This window comes from Salvelinus fontinalis, chromosome 7, assembly GCF_029448725.1.
Source record: "Salvelinus fontinalis isolate EN_2023a chromosome 7, ASM2944872v1, whole genome shotgun sequence".
NCBI classification, from domain to species: domain Eukaryota; kingdom Metazoa; phylum Chordata; class Actinopteri; order Salmoniformes; family Salmonidae; genus Salvelinus; species Salvelinus fontinalis.
Genome location: NC_074671.1, coordinates 61,331,913 through 61,348,151, shown reverse-complemented (window position 1 = coordinate 61,348,151; position 16,239 = coordinate 61,331,913). Strand labels below are relative to the sequence as shown.

Here is a 16,239-nt window from a genome sequence, read left to right as displayed (position 1 = left end):
ACCCTGACCAACTCTCTCTCTCTCCACCCCCAACCACCACCACCCTGACCAACTCTCTCTCCACCACCAACCACCACCACCCTGACCAACTCTCTCTCTCTCCACCCCCAACCACCACCACCCTGACCAACTCTCTCTCCACCCCCATCCACCACCACTCTGACCAACTCTCTCTCCACCCCCAACCACCACCACCCTGACCAACTCTCTCTCCACCCCCAACCACCACCACCACCACCCTGACCAACTCTCTCTCCACTCCCATCCACCACCACTCTGACCAACTCTCTCTCCACCCCCAACCACAACCACCCTGACCAACTCTCTCTCCACCCCCAACACCAACCACCCTGACCAACTCTCTCTCCACTTCCATCCACCACCACCCTGACCAACTCTCTCTCCACTTCCATCCACCACCACCCTGACCAACTCTCTCTCTCTCCACCCCCATCCACCACCACTCTGACCAACTCTCTCTCCACCCCCAACCACAACCACCCTGACCAACTCTCTCTCCACCCCCAACACCAACCACCCTGACCAACTCTCTCTCCACTTCCATCCACCACCACCCTGACCAACTCTCTCTCCACTTCCATCCACAACCACCCTGACCAACTCTCTCTCCACCCCCAACCACCACCACCACCACCCTGACCAACTCTCTCTCCACTCCCATCCACAACCACCACCACCCTGACCAACTCTCTCTCCACTTCCATCCACAACCACCCTGACCAACTCTCTCTCCACCCCCATCCACCACCACCCTGACCAACTCTCTCTCCACCCCCAACCACAACCACCCTGACCAACTCTCTCTCCACCCCCAACCACAACCACCCTGACCAACTCTCTCTCCACCCCCATCCACAACCACCCTGACCAACTCTCTCTCCACCCCCAACCACAACCACCCTGACCAACTCTCTCTCCACCCCCAACCACAACCACCCTGACCAACTCTCTCTCCACCCCCAACCACCACTACCACCACCCTGACCAACTCTCTCTCCACTTCCATCCACCACCACCCTGACCAACTCTCTCTCCACCCCCAACACCAACCACCCTGACCAACCCTCTCTCCACTTCCATCCACCAACCACCCTGACCAACTCTCTCTCCACTTCCATCCACCACCACCCTGACCAACTCTCTCTCCACTCCCAACCACCACCACCCTGACCAACTCTCTCTCTCTCCACCCCCAACCACCACCCCCTGACCAACTCTCTCTCCACCCCCATCCACCACCACCCCCTGACCAACACTCTCTCCACCCCCAACCACCACCACCCTGACCAACTCTCTCTCCACTCCCCACCACCACCACCACCACCCTGACCAACTCTCTCTCCACTCCCATCCACCACCACCCTGACCAACTCTCTCTCCACTCCCCACCACCACCACCAACCACTCTGACCAACTCTCTCTCCACCACCACCACCAACCACCCTGACCAACTCTCTCTCCACTCCCCACCACCACCACCAACCACTCTGACCAACTCTCTCTCCACCCCCAACCACCACCACCCTGACCAACTCTCTCTCCACCCCCATCCACCACCACCCCCTGACCAACACTCTCTCCACCCCCAACCACCACTACCACCCCCTGACCAACACTCTCTCCACCCCCAACCACCACTACCACCCCCTGACCAACACTCTCTCCACCCCCAACCGACACAGGCCTCAACAAATCTAAAAGGAGACATCTGTCAGGTAATCAGATGTTGCAATAAATTAATAAAAATACCCTCTTCCTTCTTCTCCATGTCAGAATGAGGAATAGTATCTGTTGTGTATTTCACTGGATCATCATTCTCAATGGGAAGACTCATTCAGAAATGGAACATTTCTACCTCCCTCAGCATACACTGTGAACACCAAGCCAGACAGGACAGACCATTTGCTTACCGCCCCAATAGGTCCACAGACAAGGCAATCACCATCACACTGCACACTGCTCTATCCCATCTGGACAAGAGGAATACCTATGTAAGAATACTGTTCATTGACTACAGCTCAGCATTCAACACCATAGTACCCTCCAAGCTCATCATTAAGCTTGAGGCACTGGGTCTCAACCCCGCCCTGTGCAATTGGGTCCTGGACTTCCTGACGGGCCACCCCCAGGTGGTTAAAGTAGGAAACAACATCTACAATTCGCTCATCCTTAACACTGGGGCCCCACCAGGGTGCATGCTCAGCCCCCTCCTGTACTCCCTGTTCACCCATGACTGCGTGGCCATGCACACCTCCAACTCAATCATCAACAGTGGTAGATTTGATTATCAACAACGACGAGACAGCCTACAGGGAGGAGGTGAGGGCACTCGGAGTGTGGTGTCAGGAAAACAATCTCTCACTCAACATTAACAAAACAAAGGAGATGATCGTGGACTTCAGGAAACAGCAGAAGGAGCAACTCCCTATCCAAATCAAAAAGACAGCAGTGGAGAAGGTGGAAAGTTTTAAGTTCCTTGGCGTACACATCAAGGACAAACTGAAATGGTTCACCCTCACAGACAGTGGGGTGAAGGAGGCGCAACAGCGCCTCTTCAACCCCAGGAGGCAGAAGAAATGTTGCTTGTCACCTAAAACCCTCACAAACTTTTACAAATGCACAATTGAGAGCATCCTGTCGGGCTGTATCACCGCCTGGTACGGCAACTGCACCGCCCACAATCGTAAGGCTCTCCAGAGGGTAGTGCGGTCTGCAAAACGCATCACCGGGGGCAAACTACCTGCCTTCCAGGACACCTACAGCACCCGATGTCACAGGAAGGCCAAAAAGACCATCAAGTACAACAACCACCCGAGCCACTGCCTGTTCCCCTCGCCATCATCTAGAAGGCGAGGTCAGTACAGGTGCATCAAAGCCGGGACCGAGAGACCGAAAAACAGATTCTATCTCAAGGCCATCAGAATGTTAAACAGTCATCACTAACACAGAGAGGCTGCTGCCTACATACAGACTTGAAATCATTGGCCACTTTAATAAATGTATCACTAGTCACTTTAATAATGCCACTTTAATGTTTACATGTCCTGCATTACTCATCTCATATGTATATACTGTATTTTATACCATATATTGCATCTTGCCTATGCCGCTCTGTCATTGCTCATCCATATATTTATATGTACTGCATATATTCTTATTTCATTCCTTTACTTAGATTTGTGTGTATTAGGTAGTTGTTGTGGCATTGTTAGATTACATGTTAGATATTGCTGCAGTGTCGGAACTAGAAGCACAAGCATTTTGCTACACTCGCATTAACATCTGCTAAACTTGTGTATGTGACCAATACAATTGAATTTATAGTATTTGGAACAGTTTATGACTGGATTCAATCTGTGAAGGCTGTTGATCTCATATGTACCCATATGTCTCTGTCTCTGCTCTCTGTTCCTGTCCCTGCTCTCTGTCTCTGCTCTCTGTCCCTGTCCTTGCTCTCTGTCTCTGTTTCTGTCCCTGCTCTCTGTCTCTGTCCTTGCTCTCTGTCCCTGTCCCTGCTCTCTGTCTCTGTCCCTGCTCTCTGTCCCTGTCCCTGCTCTCTGTCTCTGCTCTCTGTCCCTGTCCCTGTCCCTGCTCTCTGTCCCTGTCCCTGCTCTCTGTCTCTGCTCTCTGTCCCTGTCCCTGCTCTCTGTCTCTGTCTCTGTCCCTGCTCTCTGTCCCTGTCCCTGCTCTCTGTCTCTGTCCCTGTCCCTGTCCCTGCTCTCTGTCCCTGTCCCTGCTCTCTGTCTCTGCTCTCTGTCCCTGTCCCTGCTCTCTGTCTCTGTCTCTGTCCCTGCTCTCTGTCCCTGTCCCTGCTCTTTGTCTCTCTGCTCTCTGTCCCTGTCCCTGCTCTCTGTCTCTGTCTCTGTCCCTGCTCTCTGTCCCTGTCCCTGCTCTTTGTCTCTGTCCCTGCTCTCTGTCCCTGTCCCTGTTCTCTGTCTCTGTCTCTGTCCCTGCTCTCTGTCCCTGTCCCTGCTCTTTGTCTCTGTCCCTGCTCTCTGTCTCTGTCCCTGCTCTCTGTCTCTGTCCCTGTCCCTGCTCTCTGTCCCTGTCCCTGCTCTCTGTCTCTGTCCCTGCTCTCTGTCCCTGTCCCTGCTCTTTGTCTCTGTCCCTGCTCTCTGTCTCTGTCCCTGCTCTTTGTCTCTGTCCCTGCTCTCTGTCCCTGCACTCTGTCTCTGTCTCTGTCCCTGCTCTCTGTCCCTGTCCCTGCTCTTTGTCTCTGTCCCTGCTCTCTGTCTCTGTCTCTGTCCCTGCTCTCTGTCCCCGTCCCTGCTCTCTGTCTCTGTCCCTGCTCTCTGTCCCTGTCCCTGCTCTTTGTCTCTGTCCCTGCTCTCTGTCTCTGTCCCTGCTCTCTGTCTCTGTCCCTGTCCCTGCTCTCTGTCCCTGTCCCTGCTCTTTGTCTCTGTCCCTGCTCTCTGTCCCCGTCCCTGCTCTCTGTCTCTGTCTCTATCCCTGCTCTCTGTCCCTGTCCCTGCTCTTTGTCTCTGTCCCTGCTCTCTGTCTCTGTCCCTGCTCTCTATCTCTGTCCCTGCTCTCTGTCTCTGTCCCTGTCCCTGCTCTCTGTCTCTGTCCCTGTCCCTGATCTCTGTCTCTGTCCCTGCTCTCTGTCTCTGTCTCTGTCTCTGTCCCTGTCCCTACTCTCTGTCCCTGTCCCTGCTCTCTGTCTCTGTCTCTGTCCCTGCTCTCTGTCTCTGTCCCTGCTCCCTGTTCCTGTCCCTGCTCTCTGTCTCTGTCTCTGTCCCTGCTTTCTGTTCCTGCTCTCTATCCCTGTCCCTGCTCTCTGTCTCTGTCCCTGTCCCTGCTCTCTGTCTCTGTCCCTGCTCTCTGTCTCTGTCCCTGCTCTCTGTCTCTGTCTCTGCTCTCTGTCCCTGTCTCTGCTCTCTCTCTCTGTCCCTGCTCTCTGTCTCTGTCCCTGTCCCTGCTCTCTGTCTCTGTCCCCGCTCTCTGTCTCTGTCCCTGCTCTCTGTCTCTGTCTCTGTCTCTGTCCTTGTTCTCTGTCTCTGTCTCTGTCCTTGCTCTGTCTCTGTTTCTGTCCCTGCTCTCTGTCTCTGTCCTTGCTCTCTGTCTCTGTCTCTATCCCTGCTCTCTGTCTCTGTCTCTCTCTGTCTCTGTCCCTGCTCTCTGTCTCTGTCTCTATCCCTGCTCTCTGTCTCTGTCTCTATCCCTGCTCTCTGTCTCTGTCTCTCTCTGTCTCTGTCCCCAGCCCCAGCCCCAGCCCCAGCCACAGGCCCAGCCCCAGCCCCAGCCCCAGCTCCTACAGGGCATACTCTGTCTAATACTGACCTCTTCTGTCCTCTGAAGGAAGTGTAGCAAAATAGTGTGCTTTCCTTTACCTGCATTGGATTGAATTGGGGAGTGCAGCCCAATAATATCTCCTTTCTCCTGAAGTGTACACTCGTTCCCTGCACTTGTTCACTACCACAGATCTAAACGCATTGTATTGGTGGAAACATGGGCTTGAGGGGTTTTCCACAGTATTTCTTATACCAGTTATATTTCCTTTGAAATTAGCAAAGGGAAGTGAACAAGTGCACACTGGGAGGAAGGAGAGATCATTTGGGACGAAGCCCTGCTGGTTAATAAACAACCTCTGTGTCTGATCTTAGTGTCCCAGAGGTAGTCAGTGTCCTCAGAACTCTCTCTCTCATTCTGACTCAGCACGGCAACAGCACGGTAACATGGCTCACCGCCGCTTTGAGGGCAAAGAACACGCAGCTTCCTACCAGAGGTACAGGGTGTCCCCCCCACAGGAACTGATCACAGAGATACTGGGATTTCTGGAGAATATGGTAGGGGGGGGGGTGTGTGTGTTTGTGTGTGTGTGTGTGTGTGTGTGTGTGTGTGTGTGTGTGTGTGTGTGTGTGTGTGTGTGTGTGTGTGTGTGTGTGTGTGTGTGTGTGTGTGTGTGTGTGTGTGTGTGTGTGTGTGTGCGCGTGTGTGTGTGCGTGCGAGCGAGCGTGTGCAGGGAATGTAGTTTGCCCCTAGACCCTTGCCCTGTTCGAATGATTTTTGTGAACAAAAATTGTTCACGATTGTGTAAGCCCAAACCGATCTCATCGTATGTATTTGGCTGCTATAATTGTGCCTATCTGGATTTAATAGCGTCATTTGTTTTTTCACAAACTGTATAACGCTGATGTAACGCTGACTTCCGATGTTATTGTCACTTCAGAAAGGAAGGCCGTTTGACCTTGCCGTGGACGTAGGCTGTGGCTCGGGACAGGGGACACTTCTACTGGCACCTCACTTTACCCAGGTGATCGGGACAGACATCAGCCCCGCCCAGCTGGAGGTGGCTCTGGCCAATAGCAGCGCCCCAAATATCTTCTACAGGTGAGAAGGGGGAGGGGCACGCAGGATAGTGGGCGGGAATTGCTTTGTTGTCCTATCAAGGATCAAGGTCAATCCAAGGTCATACTTTTATAAGTGAAGTGTAGTATGTATTGTGATGTGTTATATGTCTGTCAGGAATGTTGGTACTGTTGGCAGACAACAGTGCCTATTGGACAATGAAGTATTCATTCATTTCTTCTTCATATTTAGATGTAATTATCATGTTTTTGATACCGTACCCCATTGAAACATCCCTGTAGTTTTAACTAGTAACATAATTAACTCAGACACTTTGAGGTCCAAACGTCACCAGTTAAACATCCAAAATGTGTAACCCTTTAACCAGCGTGCAGACAGTGTCTCACATCTCCCATAACCCCACAGGCAGTGTCCTGCAGAGGAGTTACCGTTTGCTGACGGCGGGGCAGACTTGGTGACGTCCATGACCGCGGCCCACTGGTTCGACCGTCCACGGTTCCTCCAGGAGGCAGACAGGCTGCTGAAGCCCAGAGGGTGTCTGGCCCTGATCAGTTACACCCTGGACATGGACCTGGAGTACGGACAACACTCACACACTCTTACTGACATCTGTCATCAGGTCAGATATCAAACCACTGAGGAATTGATTGATTTAGTTTATAAGATAATTCAAAATAGTAGGCTGCTCCAGATGGAGACAACATCACATACAATCAACGGACCAACTGACTATGTACAGATGTCCCACTATCTCAGTGTTAAATTAACCCTTTTAACGCTGGATAATTGGGACTCATATGTACTCTGTGAAAGGGTTAAACGTAACACTCTCTGAGTTCAATGTACACTGGGATCTGGCCTTCTATGAAGTGTGCAAACTTTGTGACTTCAGAGTAAGGAAACAATGGGAAAGTAATTCAGAGTACGAAAACATGTCCCCCTCATGTCCCCCTCCAGTTCTACAAGAACCTGCTGCCATTTCGCAGTGGCCACCTAGGTACTACCACTGTCCCTCTCTACAAACAGATGTATGACTCATGCCCGTACCCAGACAAAGAGTGGTGAGTGCTGCTGAAAAGCCAAGCTATCCAAAGACTACTACTGTATATCTTGCTGGCTCTGTGTCTACTGTGTACACAGTGCCTTCAGAAAGTATTCAGACCCCTTGACGTTTTCCACATTTTGTTACGTTACAGCCTTATTCTAAAATGGATTAAATAAATAAGAGGTAGTCAGTGTTCTCAGAACTCTCTCTCATTCTCATGCACAATACCCCACAATGATGAAGCAAAAACATGTTTTTAGACATTTTTGCAAATCTTTACGTAAGTATTCACACCATTTGCTATGATATTGAGCTCAGGTGCATCCTGTTTAATTGATCATCCTTGAGATGTTTCTACAACTTGACTGGAATCCACCTGTGGTAATTTTGGGGGATTTTGACATGTTTTGGAAAGGCACACACCTGTCTATATAAGGTCCCATAGTTGACAGTGCATTTCAGAGCAAAAACCAAGCCATGATGTCGAAGGAATTGTCCGTAGAGTTCCGAGACAGGACTGTGTCAAGGCACAGATCTGGGGAAGGGTACCAAAAAATGTCTGCCCCCCGGCCAAACTGAGCAATCGGGGGAGAAGGGTCTTGGTCAGGGAGATGACCAAGAACCCAATGATCACTCTGACAGAGCTCCAGAGTTCCTCTGTGGAGATGGGAGGACCTTCCAGAAGGGCAACCATCTCTGCAGAACTCCACTAATCAGGCCTTTATGGTAGAGTAGCCAGATGGAAGCCACATGAGGCTCCCGAGTGGCGCAGCGGTCTAAGGCACTGCATCTTAGTGCAGAGGTGTCACTACAGTCCCTGGTTCGAATCCAGGCTGTATCAGATCTGGCTGTGATTGGGAGTCCCATAGGGTGGCGCACAATTGGCCCAGCGTTGTCCAGGTTTGGCCGGGGTAGGCTGTCATTGTAAATAAGAATTTGTTCTTAACTGACTTGCCTAGTTAAATAAAGGTTAAATATATATATATATATATGACAGTCCACTTGGCATTTGCCAAAAGGCACCTAAAGACTTTCAAACCATGAGAAACAAGATTCTCTGGTCTGATGAAACCAAGATTGAACTCTTTGGCCTGAATGCCAAGCGTCATGTCTGGAGGAAACCTGGCACCATCCCTTCTGTGAAGCATGGTGGTGGCAGTATCATGCTGTTTGGATGTTTTTCAGTGGCAGGGACTAGGAGACTAGTCAGGATCGAGGGAAAGATGAACAGAGCAAATTACAGAGAGATCCTTGATGAAAACCTGCTCCTCCGGACCTCAGACTTGGGCGAAGGTTCACCTTCCAACAGGACAAAGATCCTAAGCAAACAGCCAAGACAACGCTGGAGTGGCTTCAGGACAAGTCTCTGAATATCCTTGAGTGGCCCAGCCAGAGCCCGGACCTGAACCCGATCATACACTTCTGGAGAGACCTGAATATAGCTGTGCAGCAACGCTCACCATCCAACCTGACAGAGCATGAGAGGATATGCAGAGAAGAATGGGAGAAACTCCCCAAATACAGGTGTGTCAAGCTTGTAGCATCATACCCAAGAAGACTCAATCGCTTCCTAAGGTGCTTCAACAAAGTCCTGACTAAAGGGTCTGAATACTTTAAAAATAATAAGGTTGTAACTTAATAAAATGTGGAGGGGTTAAGGGCTCGGAATACTTTACGATTGCCATGAATATCAGTATACTAGCATACCATAGCCTAGCCTAGCATAGCATAGCCTGGTCTGGAGTATCATAGAATAGCATAGCTTAGCCTAGCATAGAATAGCCTGGCCTGGCCTAGCTTAGCATAAAATAGTATTCTTATTTTGTTCAGTGTTTATGTGTTGCTCTTTCCAGGCATGAGTGTCTGCGGATGAGGAGCCCGATGCCTCTGAGTGGCTACATCGGCATGGTGGAGACCTTCTCTAGCTATCAGGCGTTGCTGAAGCAGGATCCAGTGGAAGCCCACAAGTTCTCCCAGGCCTTCAGGAACAGGTGAGCTTCAGCATACAGGTGCTCAAAATCATTTACAGGCTGGAATTAAATTGAATGTGCCTTTAGCAATGTTTACGCCATGTTTATTTTTACAAACTACTGTCTTCACACTTCTATTACAATTATGAACGCTGGAGGCAGCTATCTATGAGGGGAGACTCTCATCTGCTTATAGGTTTATATATATAAACATTTGAACACAACTCCATAAATACTGCAGTACAGGTTGGTTTGAAATTAGTTGAATTTCTCATCTCTAAGAAAATCTGAGTGAGCTGATGACCATCTTCTTTGACTGTCACTCACTCTGTTCCACTCCTCCTCTTCTGGCCTAGGTTGCTGTCTGTGATGGGGGAGTCGAATCCAGACACAGAGATCACAGTGGTGGTCAAGTATTTCTACTGGCTGGCCTGCAAACCTGCTGCAGCCTGATCTGGGGCAAAGAAGCAGCAAACCCTACAGACCCTCATCTTCCCTTGATGTTTTCTGTTGCATCTAATGGCAAAATGAAATAACTAAAAGAGGGCTTACACATTCCAACAAATAAGACCACATGTTACATGCAACTTAAATCATTTGTCCATCAAAGTCAAAATGAGAAGTGAACCGACATGAACTCCAATACCACCTAAAGAAGATGTTTACAATGTTTCAGAATAGTCTGTATACCCGAAGAGTTCAACCATTTCTTGTTTTATAAAGAAACAGCTTGTTAAAATACAATGCTCCCTCTGTGTCCCTCTTAGTGTTGAGGTGTGTGTGCATGTGTTTTCAGAGGAGTAGGACTGAGATCCTGCCTGGCAGGAGTCGGTCTCTGACAGTAGTGAGGTCTCACCATCTGAAATGCCATATCAAATCAAATCAAATTTTATTAGTCACATACACATGGTTAGCAGATGTTAATGCGAGTGTAGCGAAATGCTTGTGCTTCTAGTTCCGACAATGCAGTAATAACCAACAAGTAATCTAACCTAACAATTCCACAACTACTACCTTATACACACACAAGTGTAAAGGGATAAAGAATATGTACATAAAGATATATGAATGAGTGGTGGTACAGAACGGCATAGGCAAGATGCAGTAGATGGTATAGAGTACGGTATATACATATGAGATGAGTACTGTAGGGTATGCAAACATAAAGTGGCATAGTTTAAAGTGGCTAGTGGTACATGTATTACATAAAGATGGCAAATGGTGCCCCTAGTGGTAGAATAAAGTAATACTTTCCCTACCTCACCTCATAGCCACACTTTATAGCCCCACCTCATAGCCCCAACTCATAACCCCAACTCATAGCCCCAACTCATAGCCCCACCTTATGGCCCCAACTCATAGCCACACCTCATAGTCCCACCTCATAGCCTCAACTCATAACCCCAACTCATAGCCCCACCTTATGGCCCCAAGTCATAGCCACACCTCATAGTCCCACCTCATAGCCTCAACTCATAGCCACACCTCATAGCAACACTTTATAGCCCCACCTCACAGTCCCACCTCATAGCCCCACCTTATAGCCACACTTTATAGCCCCACCTTATAGCCACACTTTATAGCCCCACCTTATAGCCCCACCTCATAGTCCCACCTTATAGCCCCACCTCATAGCAACACTTTATAGCCCCACCTCATAGCAACACTTTACAGCCCCACCTCATAGTCCCACCTCATAGCCCCAACTCATAGCCCCAACTCATAGCCCCACCTTATAGCCCCAACTCATAGCCCCACCTCATAGCAACACTTTATAGCCCCACCTCACAGTCCCACCTCATAGCCCCACCTCATAGCCACACTTTATAGGCCCAACTCATAGCCCCAACTCATAGCTCCAACTCAAAGCCACACTTTATAGGCCCAACTCATAGCCCCACTTTATAGCCCCACCTCATAGCAACACTTAATAGCCCCACCTTATAGCCCCACCTCATAGCAACACTTTATAGCCCCAACTCATAGCCCCAACTCATAGCTCCAACTCAAAGCCACACTTTATAGGCCCAACTCATAGCCCCACTTTATAGGCCCAACTCATAGCCACACCTCATAGCCCCACCTCATAGCAACACTTAATAGCCCCACCTTATAGCCACACCTCATAGTCCCAACTCATAGCCCCAACTCATAGCTCCAACTCAAAGCCACACTTTATAGGCCCAACTCATAGCCCCACTTTATAGGCCCAACTCATAGCCACAACATAGACCCACCTCATAGCCACAACATAGCCCCAACTCATAGCCACAACATAGACCCACCTCATAGCCACAACATAGCCCCACCTCATAGCCACACTTTATAGGCCCAACTCATAGCCCTAACTCATAGCCACAACATAGCCCCAACTCATAGCCACAACATAGACCCAACTCATAGCCCCAACTCATAGCCACAACATAGACCCAACTCTTAGCCCCAACTCTTAGCCCCAACTGATAGCCCCAACTCATAGCCCCAACTCATAGCGCCAACTCATAGACCCAACTCATAGCCACAACATAGCCCCAACTCATAGCCCCATCTCATAGCCCCAACTCATTGCCACTCAATAGCCACAACTCATAGCCACAACTCATAGCCACAACATAGACCCACCTCATAGCCACAACATAGCCCCACCTTATAGCCACACTTTATAGGCCCAACTTATAGCCACAACTCATAGCCACAACTCATAGCCCCCTGGGTATACCTGATCCACTAAACTCTGACTCCAGGCCTCAACATGGAAGCGTTCAACAAGCCTTCTCTGAAGTAGCTTCCCTGAGACTACAGGGGTGTATTCATTAGTGCACACCGTAGAAAAACCATTAGTTCAGGTTTTTCCCTCCCGTTTGGGCCTGTTTGCGCGTTCCTATTGAATACACCCCAGGTCCTTTATATCAGTTGTGTTTCTCCTCTTCAGATGTAATGTCAGATGCCTACCGTACCATCTTCCTCTCCTCTCTAAGGACTAGAGTTGAATTAACTTAGTGTTACCGGGCTATTCGTCTCTGCCTGTGGCTGAGGTTGGAGCCCCATGTCTGGGACTAGTGTCTGGGACCACCTTCATGATCATATAGCCAAGCTGACAGCAGGCCAGCTGAGACAGGGGTAATAGGGAGCCAGAGGGCTTTCTGGGTGATGGTGTGGGTTTGAGACGGTGGGTGGCTTAGTGTGGAAGATGAGAGGACTTATAAATAGCTATGAATACGCTACGTGCGAGTGGTTCTCCTGATTCATTGGCGTCAGGTCTCGGGATGTTTTCACTATCACTTTACATTGTATTCACTTTCTTCCTCTCTCCCTAAGTCACCATGGTCTGCTTTCCATACCAATCTCAAAGTCATTATCTTACTAATGACAGCTAATACATAGAACGCTGATCCCCAGATGCTTAACAACAAGGTCGGTCAGTCACCATGATGATACTGATAAGGACCAATGCATGTGCACTCCACAGGTGGTCATCACACATCCATTACATTCCTAATGATTCAATCAAACAGTGCGAACTCACTGGCTAATGTTTTCTGATTGCATTCCTGTAACTCATTACAATCACTTACCGCTCTATTAGATTTGGCTCAATAGGTGACAGTGTTTGTAAGGTGTTATAAGGCTATTTTAGGCTGTACATTCCTCTAGGCTTCATCTCTGTACATTCCTTTAGGCTTCATCTCTGTACATTCATTTAGGCTTCATCTCTGTATATTCCTTTAGGCTTCATCTCTGTATATTCCTTTAGGCTTCATCTCTGTATATTCCTTTAGGCTTCATCTCTGTATATTCCTTTAGGCTTCATCTCTGTACATTCCTTTAGGCTTCATCTCTGTATATTCCTTTAGGCTTCATCTCTGTACATTCCTTTAGGCTTCATCTCTGTACATTCCTCTAGGCTTCATCTCTGTATATTCCTTTAGGCTTCATCTCTGTACGTTCCTTTAGACTTCATCTCTGTACGTTCCTTTAGACTTCATCTCTGTACATTCCTTTAGACTTCATCTCTGTACATTCCTTTAGGCTTCATCTCTGTACATTCCTTTATGCTTCATCTCTGTACATTCCTTTAGGCTTCATCTCTGTACATTCATTTAGGCTTCATCTCTGTATATTCCTTTAGGCTTCATCTCTGTATATTCCTTTAGGCTTCATCTCTGTATATTCCTTTAGGCTTCATCTCTGTATATTCCTTTAGGCTTCATCTCTGTACATTCCTTTAGGCTTCATCTCTGTATATTCCTTTAGGCTTCATCTCTGTACATTCCTTTAGGCTTCATCTCTGTACATTCCTCTAGGCTTCATCTCTGTATATTCCTTTAGGCTTCATCTCTGTACGTTCCTTTAGACTTCATCTCTGTACGTTCCTTTAGACTTCATCTCTGTACATTCCTTTAGACTTCATCTCTGTACATTCCTTTAGGCTTCATCTCTGTACATTCCTTTATGCTTCATCTCTGTACATTCCTTTAGGCTTCATCTCTGTACATTCCTTTAGGCTTCATCTCTGTACATTCCTTTAGGCTTCATCTCTGTATATTCCTTTATGCTTCATCTCTGTACATTCCTTTAGGCTTCATCTCTGTACATTCCTTTAGGCTTCATCTCTGTACATTCCTTTAGGCTTCATCTCTGTATATTCCTTTAGACTTCATCTCTGTACGTTCCTTTAGACTTCATCTCTGTACATTCCTTTAGGCTTCATCTCTGTACATTCCTTTATGCTTCATCTCTGTACATTCCTTTAGGCTTCATCTCTGTACATTCCTTTAGGCTTCATCTCTGTATATTCCTTTAGGCTTCATCTCTGTACATTCCTTTAGGCTTCATCTCTGTATATTCCTTTAGGCTTCATCTCTGTATATTCCTTTAGGCTTCATCTCTGTATATTCCTTTAGGCTTCATCTCTGTACATTCCTTTAGGCTTCATCTCTGTATATTCATTTAGGCTTCATCTCTGTACATTCCTTTAGATTATATCACTGTAGGTGAGATGTTACTGTGAGGTTTCACTTATCATGCCCATCTGGCCTGTTTCTCTCTCTCTCTCTCTCTCTCTCTCTCTCTCTCTCTCTCTCTCTCTCTCTCTCTCTCTCTCTCTCTCTCTCTCTCTCTCTCTCTCTCTCTCTCTCTCTCTCTCTCTCTCTCTCTCTCTCTCTCTCTCTCTCTCTCTCTCTCTCTCTCTCTCTCTCTCTCTCTCTCTCACACACACACACACACACACACACACACACACACACACACACACACACACACACACACACACACACCGTGAACAGTTCAGCTGGGTACATCATAGATCACACCTTCTCCACAGGGAGTGGACAGTGGCCATATTGCTATAGCTCTGGGCCCAGGCTTTAATTCATGTCCATTTAAAAATATATATTTTTTATTTAACTAGACAAGTCAGTTAAGAACAAATTCTTATTTACAATGACGGCCTTACCAAAAGGCAAAAAACCTCCTGTGGGGACAAGGGCTGGGATTAAAAAAAATATACATAAATAAATATAGGACAAAACACGCATCACGACAAGAGAGACAACACAACACTACATAAAGAGGGACCTAAGACAACAACATAGCAAGGCAGCAGCACATGGCAACACAGCATGGTAGCAACACAACATGACAACAACATGGTAGTAACACCACATGGCAACAACATGGTAGTAACACCACATGACAACAACATGGTAGTAACACCACATGACAACAACATGGTAGTAACACCACATGACAACAACATGGTAGCAACACAACATGACAACAACATGGTAGTAACACCACATGACAACAACATGGTAGCAACACAACATGACAACAACATGGTAGTAACACCACATGACAACAACATGGTAGTAACACCACATGACAACAACATGGTAGTAACACCACATGACAACAACATGGTAGCAACACAACATGGCAGCTGCACAACATGGTAGCAGCACAAAACATGGTACAAACATTATTGTGCGCAGACAACAGCACAAAGGGCAAAAAGGTAGAGACAACAATACATCACGCAACGCAGCCACAACTGTCAGTAAGAGTGTCCATGATTGAGTCTTTGAATGAAGAGATGTAGATAAAAGTGTCCAGTTTGAGTGTTTTGTTGCAGCTCGTTCCAGTCGCTAGCTGCAGCGAACTGAAAAGACGAGTGACCCAGGGATGTGTGTGCTTTGGGGACCTTTAACAGAATGTGACTGGCAGAACGGGTGTTGTATGTGGAGGATGAGGGCTGCAGTAGATCTCTCAGATAGGTGGGACTGAGGCCTTTTTACTGCAGTCACATTGAGATTAATAACCCCGTTGCTATGGCGAGCTGGCTTTGGGACTATATTCTGCCACTTGTGTTAAGGCGAGCTGTCAATCAAAGCGGCTTTTAATCTTTTAATTTCTTCCAGGGAGACCCAGGGCCCTCTGGTGTGCTGACTCATTGTGTGGCGTGCTGACTGCCTTTTCATAAAACAAGACAAGTGTGTGTGTGTGTGTGTGTGTGTGTCGTGCGTGTTGTGTGTGTCATGCGTGTTGTGTGTGTCGTGCGTATGTGTGTGTTGTGTGTGTCGTGCGTATGTGTGTGTGCCTTCTTCTTCTGCCCACCACAGTATGAGAATAGCTGGTTGTTATTGAATGGTTCATATGTAATGTATTTTTGATACTTCTCCACACAGGTGTGTGTACTGGGATGTTGGAGTACTCTGACTCCTGAATCTGATAGATATGGTAGTAGGTGGATGGTAGTATGACACAGTGCTGGGCAGAGATGTATTGGACCTGGCTGTGGGCTGAAGGGGCGTCTCTACACTCTTCAGGTGGGACTTCAATTCTGTTCTCATTCATGTTTGGATATCAAACAAATATCATATTGATATCAAAATA

The 16,239-nt window shown here is 47.9% G+C and overlaps 1 protein-coding gene across 1 annotated transcript; it reads left to right on the top strand.

Annotated features, from left to right (window-relative positions):
- The first annotated feature begins 5,651 nt into the window (after window positions 1–5,651).
- Window positions 5,652–10,089, top strand: LOC129859952 (putative methyltransferase DDB_G0268948). Its single transcript, XM_055930227.1, has 6 exons — window positions 5,652–5,807; window positions 6,191–6,351; window positions 6,736–6,949; window positions 7,288–7,391; window positions 9,229–9,366; window positions 9,702–10,089. Exons 1-6 carry the CDS (start codon window positions 5,697–5,699, stop codon window positions 9,796–9,798), a joined length of 825 nt encoding a protein of 274 aa, XP_055786202.1. The 5' UTR covers window positions 5,652–5,696; the 3' UTR covers window positions 9,799–10,089.
- Window positions 10,090–16,239: the final 6,150 nt, after the last annotated feature.

What these genes read in the sequence shown, in the direction of transcription:
- LOC129859952 (XM_055930227.1), top strand. Translation starts at nt 5,697, where the DNA reads ATGGCTCACCGCCGCTTTGAGGGCAAAGAACACGCAGCTTCCTACCAG. An exon ending in CCGTACCCAGACAAAGAGTG is followed by an intron (nt 7,392 to 9,228) that starts GTGAGTGCTGCT and finishes TGCTCTTTCCAG; the next exon opens with GCATGAGTGTCTGCGGATGA. An exon ending in TCCCAGGCCTTCAGGAACAG is followed by an intron (nt 9,367 to 9,701) that starts GTGAGCTTCAGC and finishes CTTCTGGCCTAG; the next exon opens with GTTGCTGTCTGTGATGGGGG.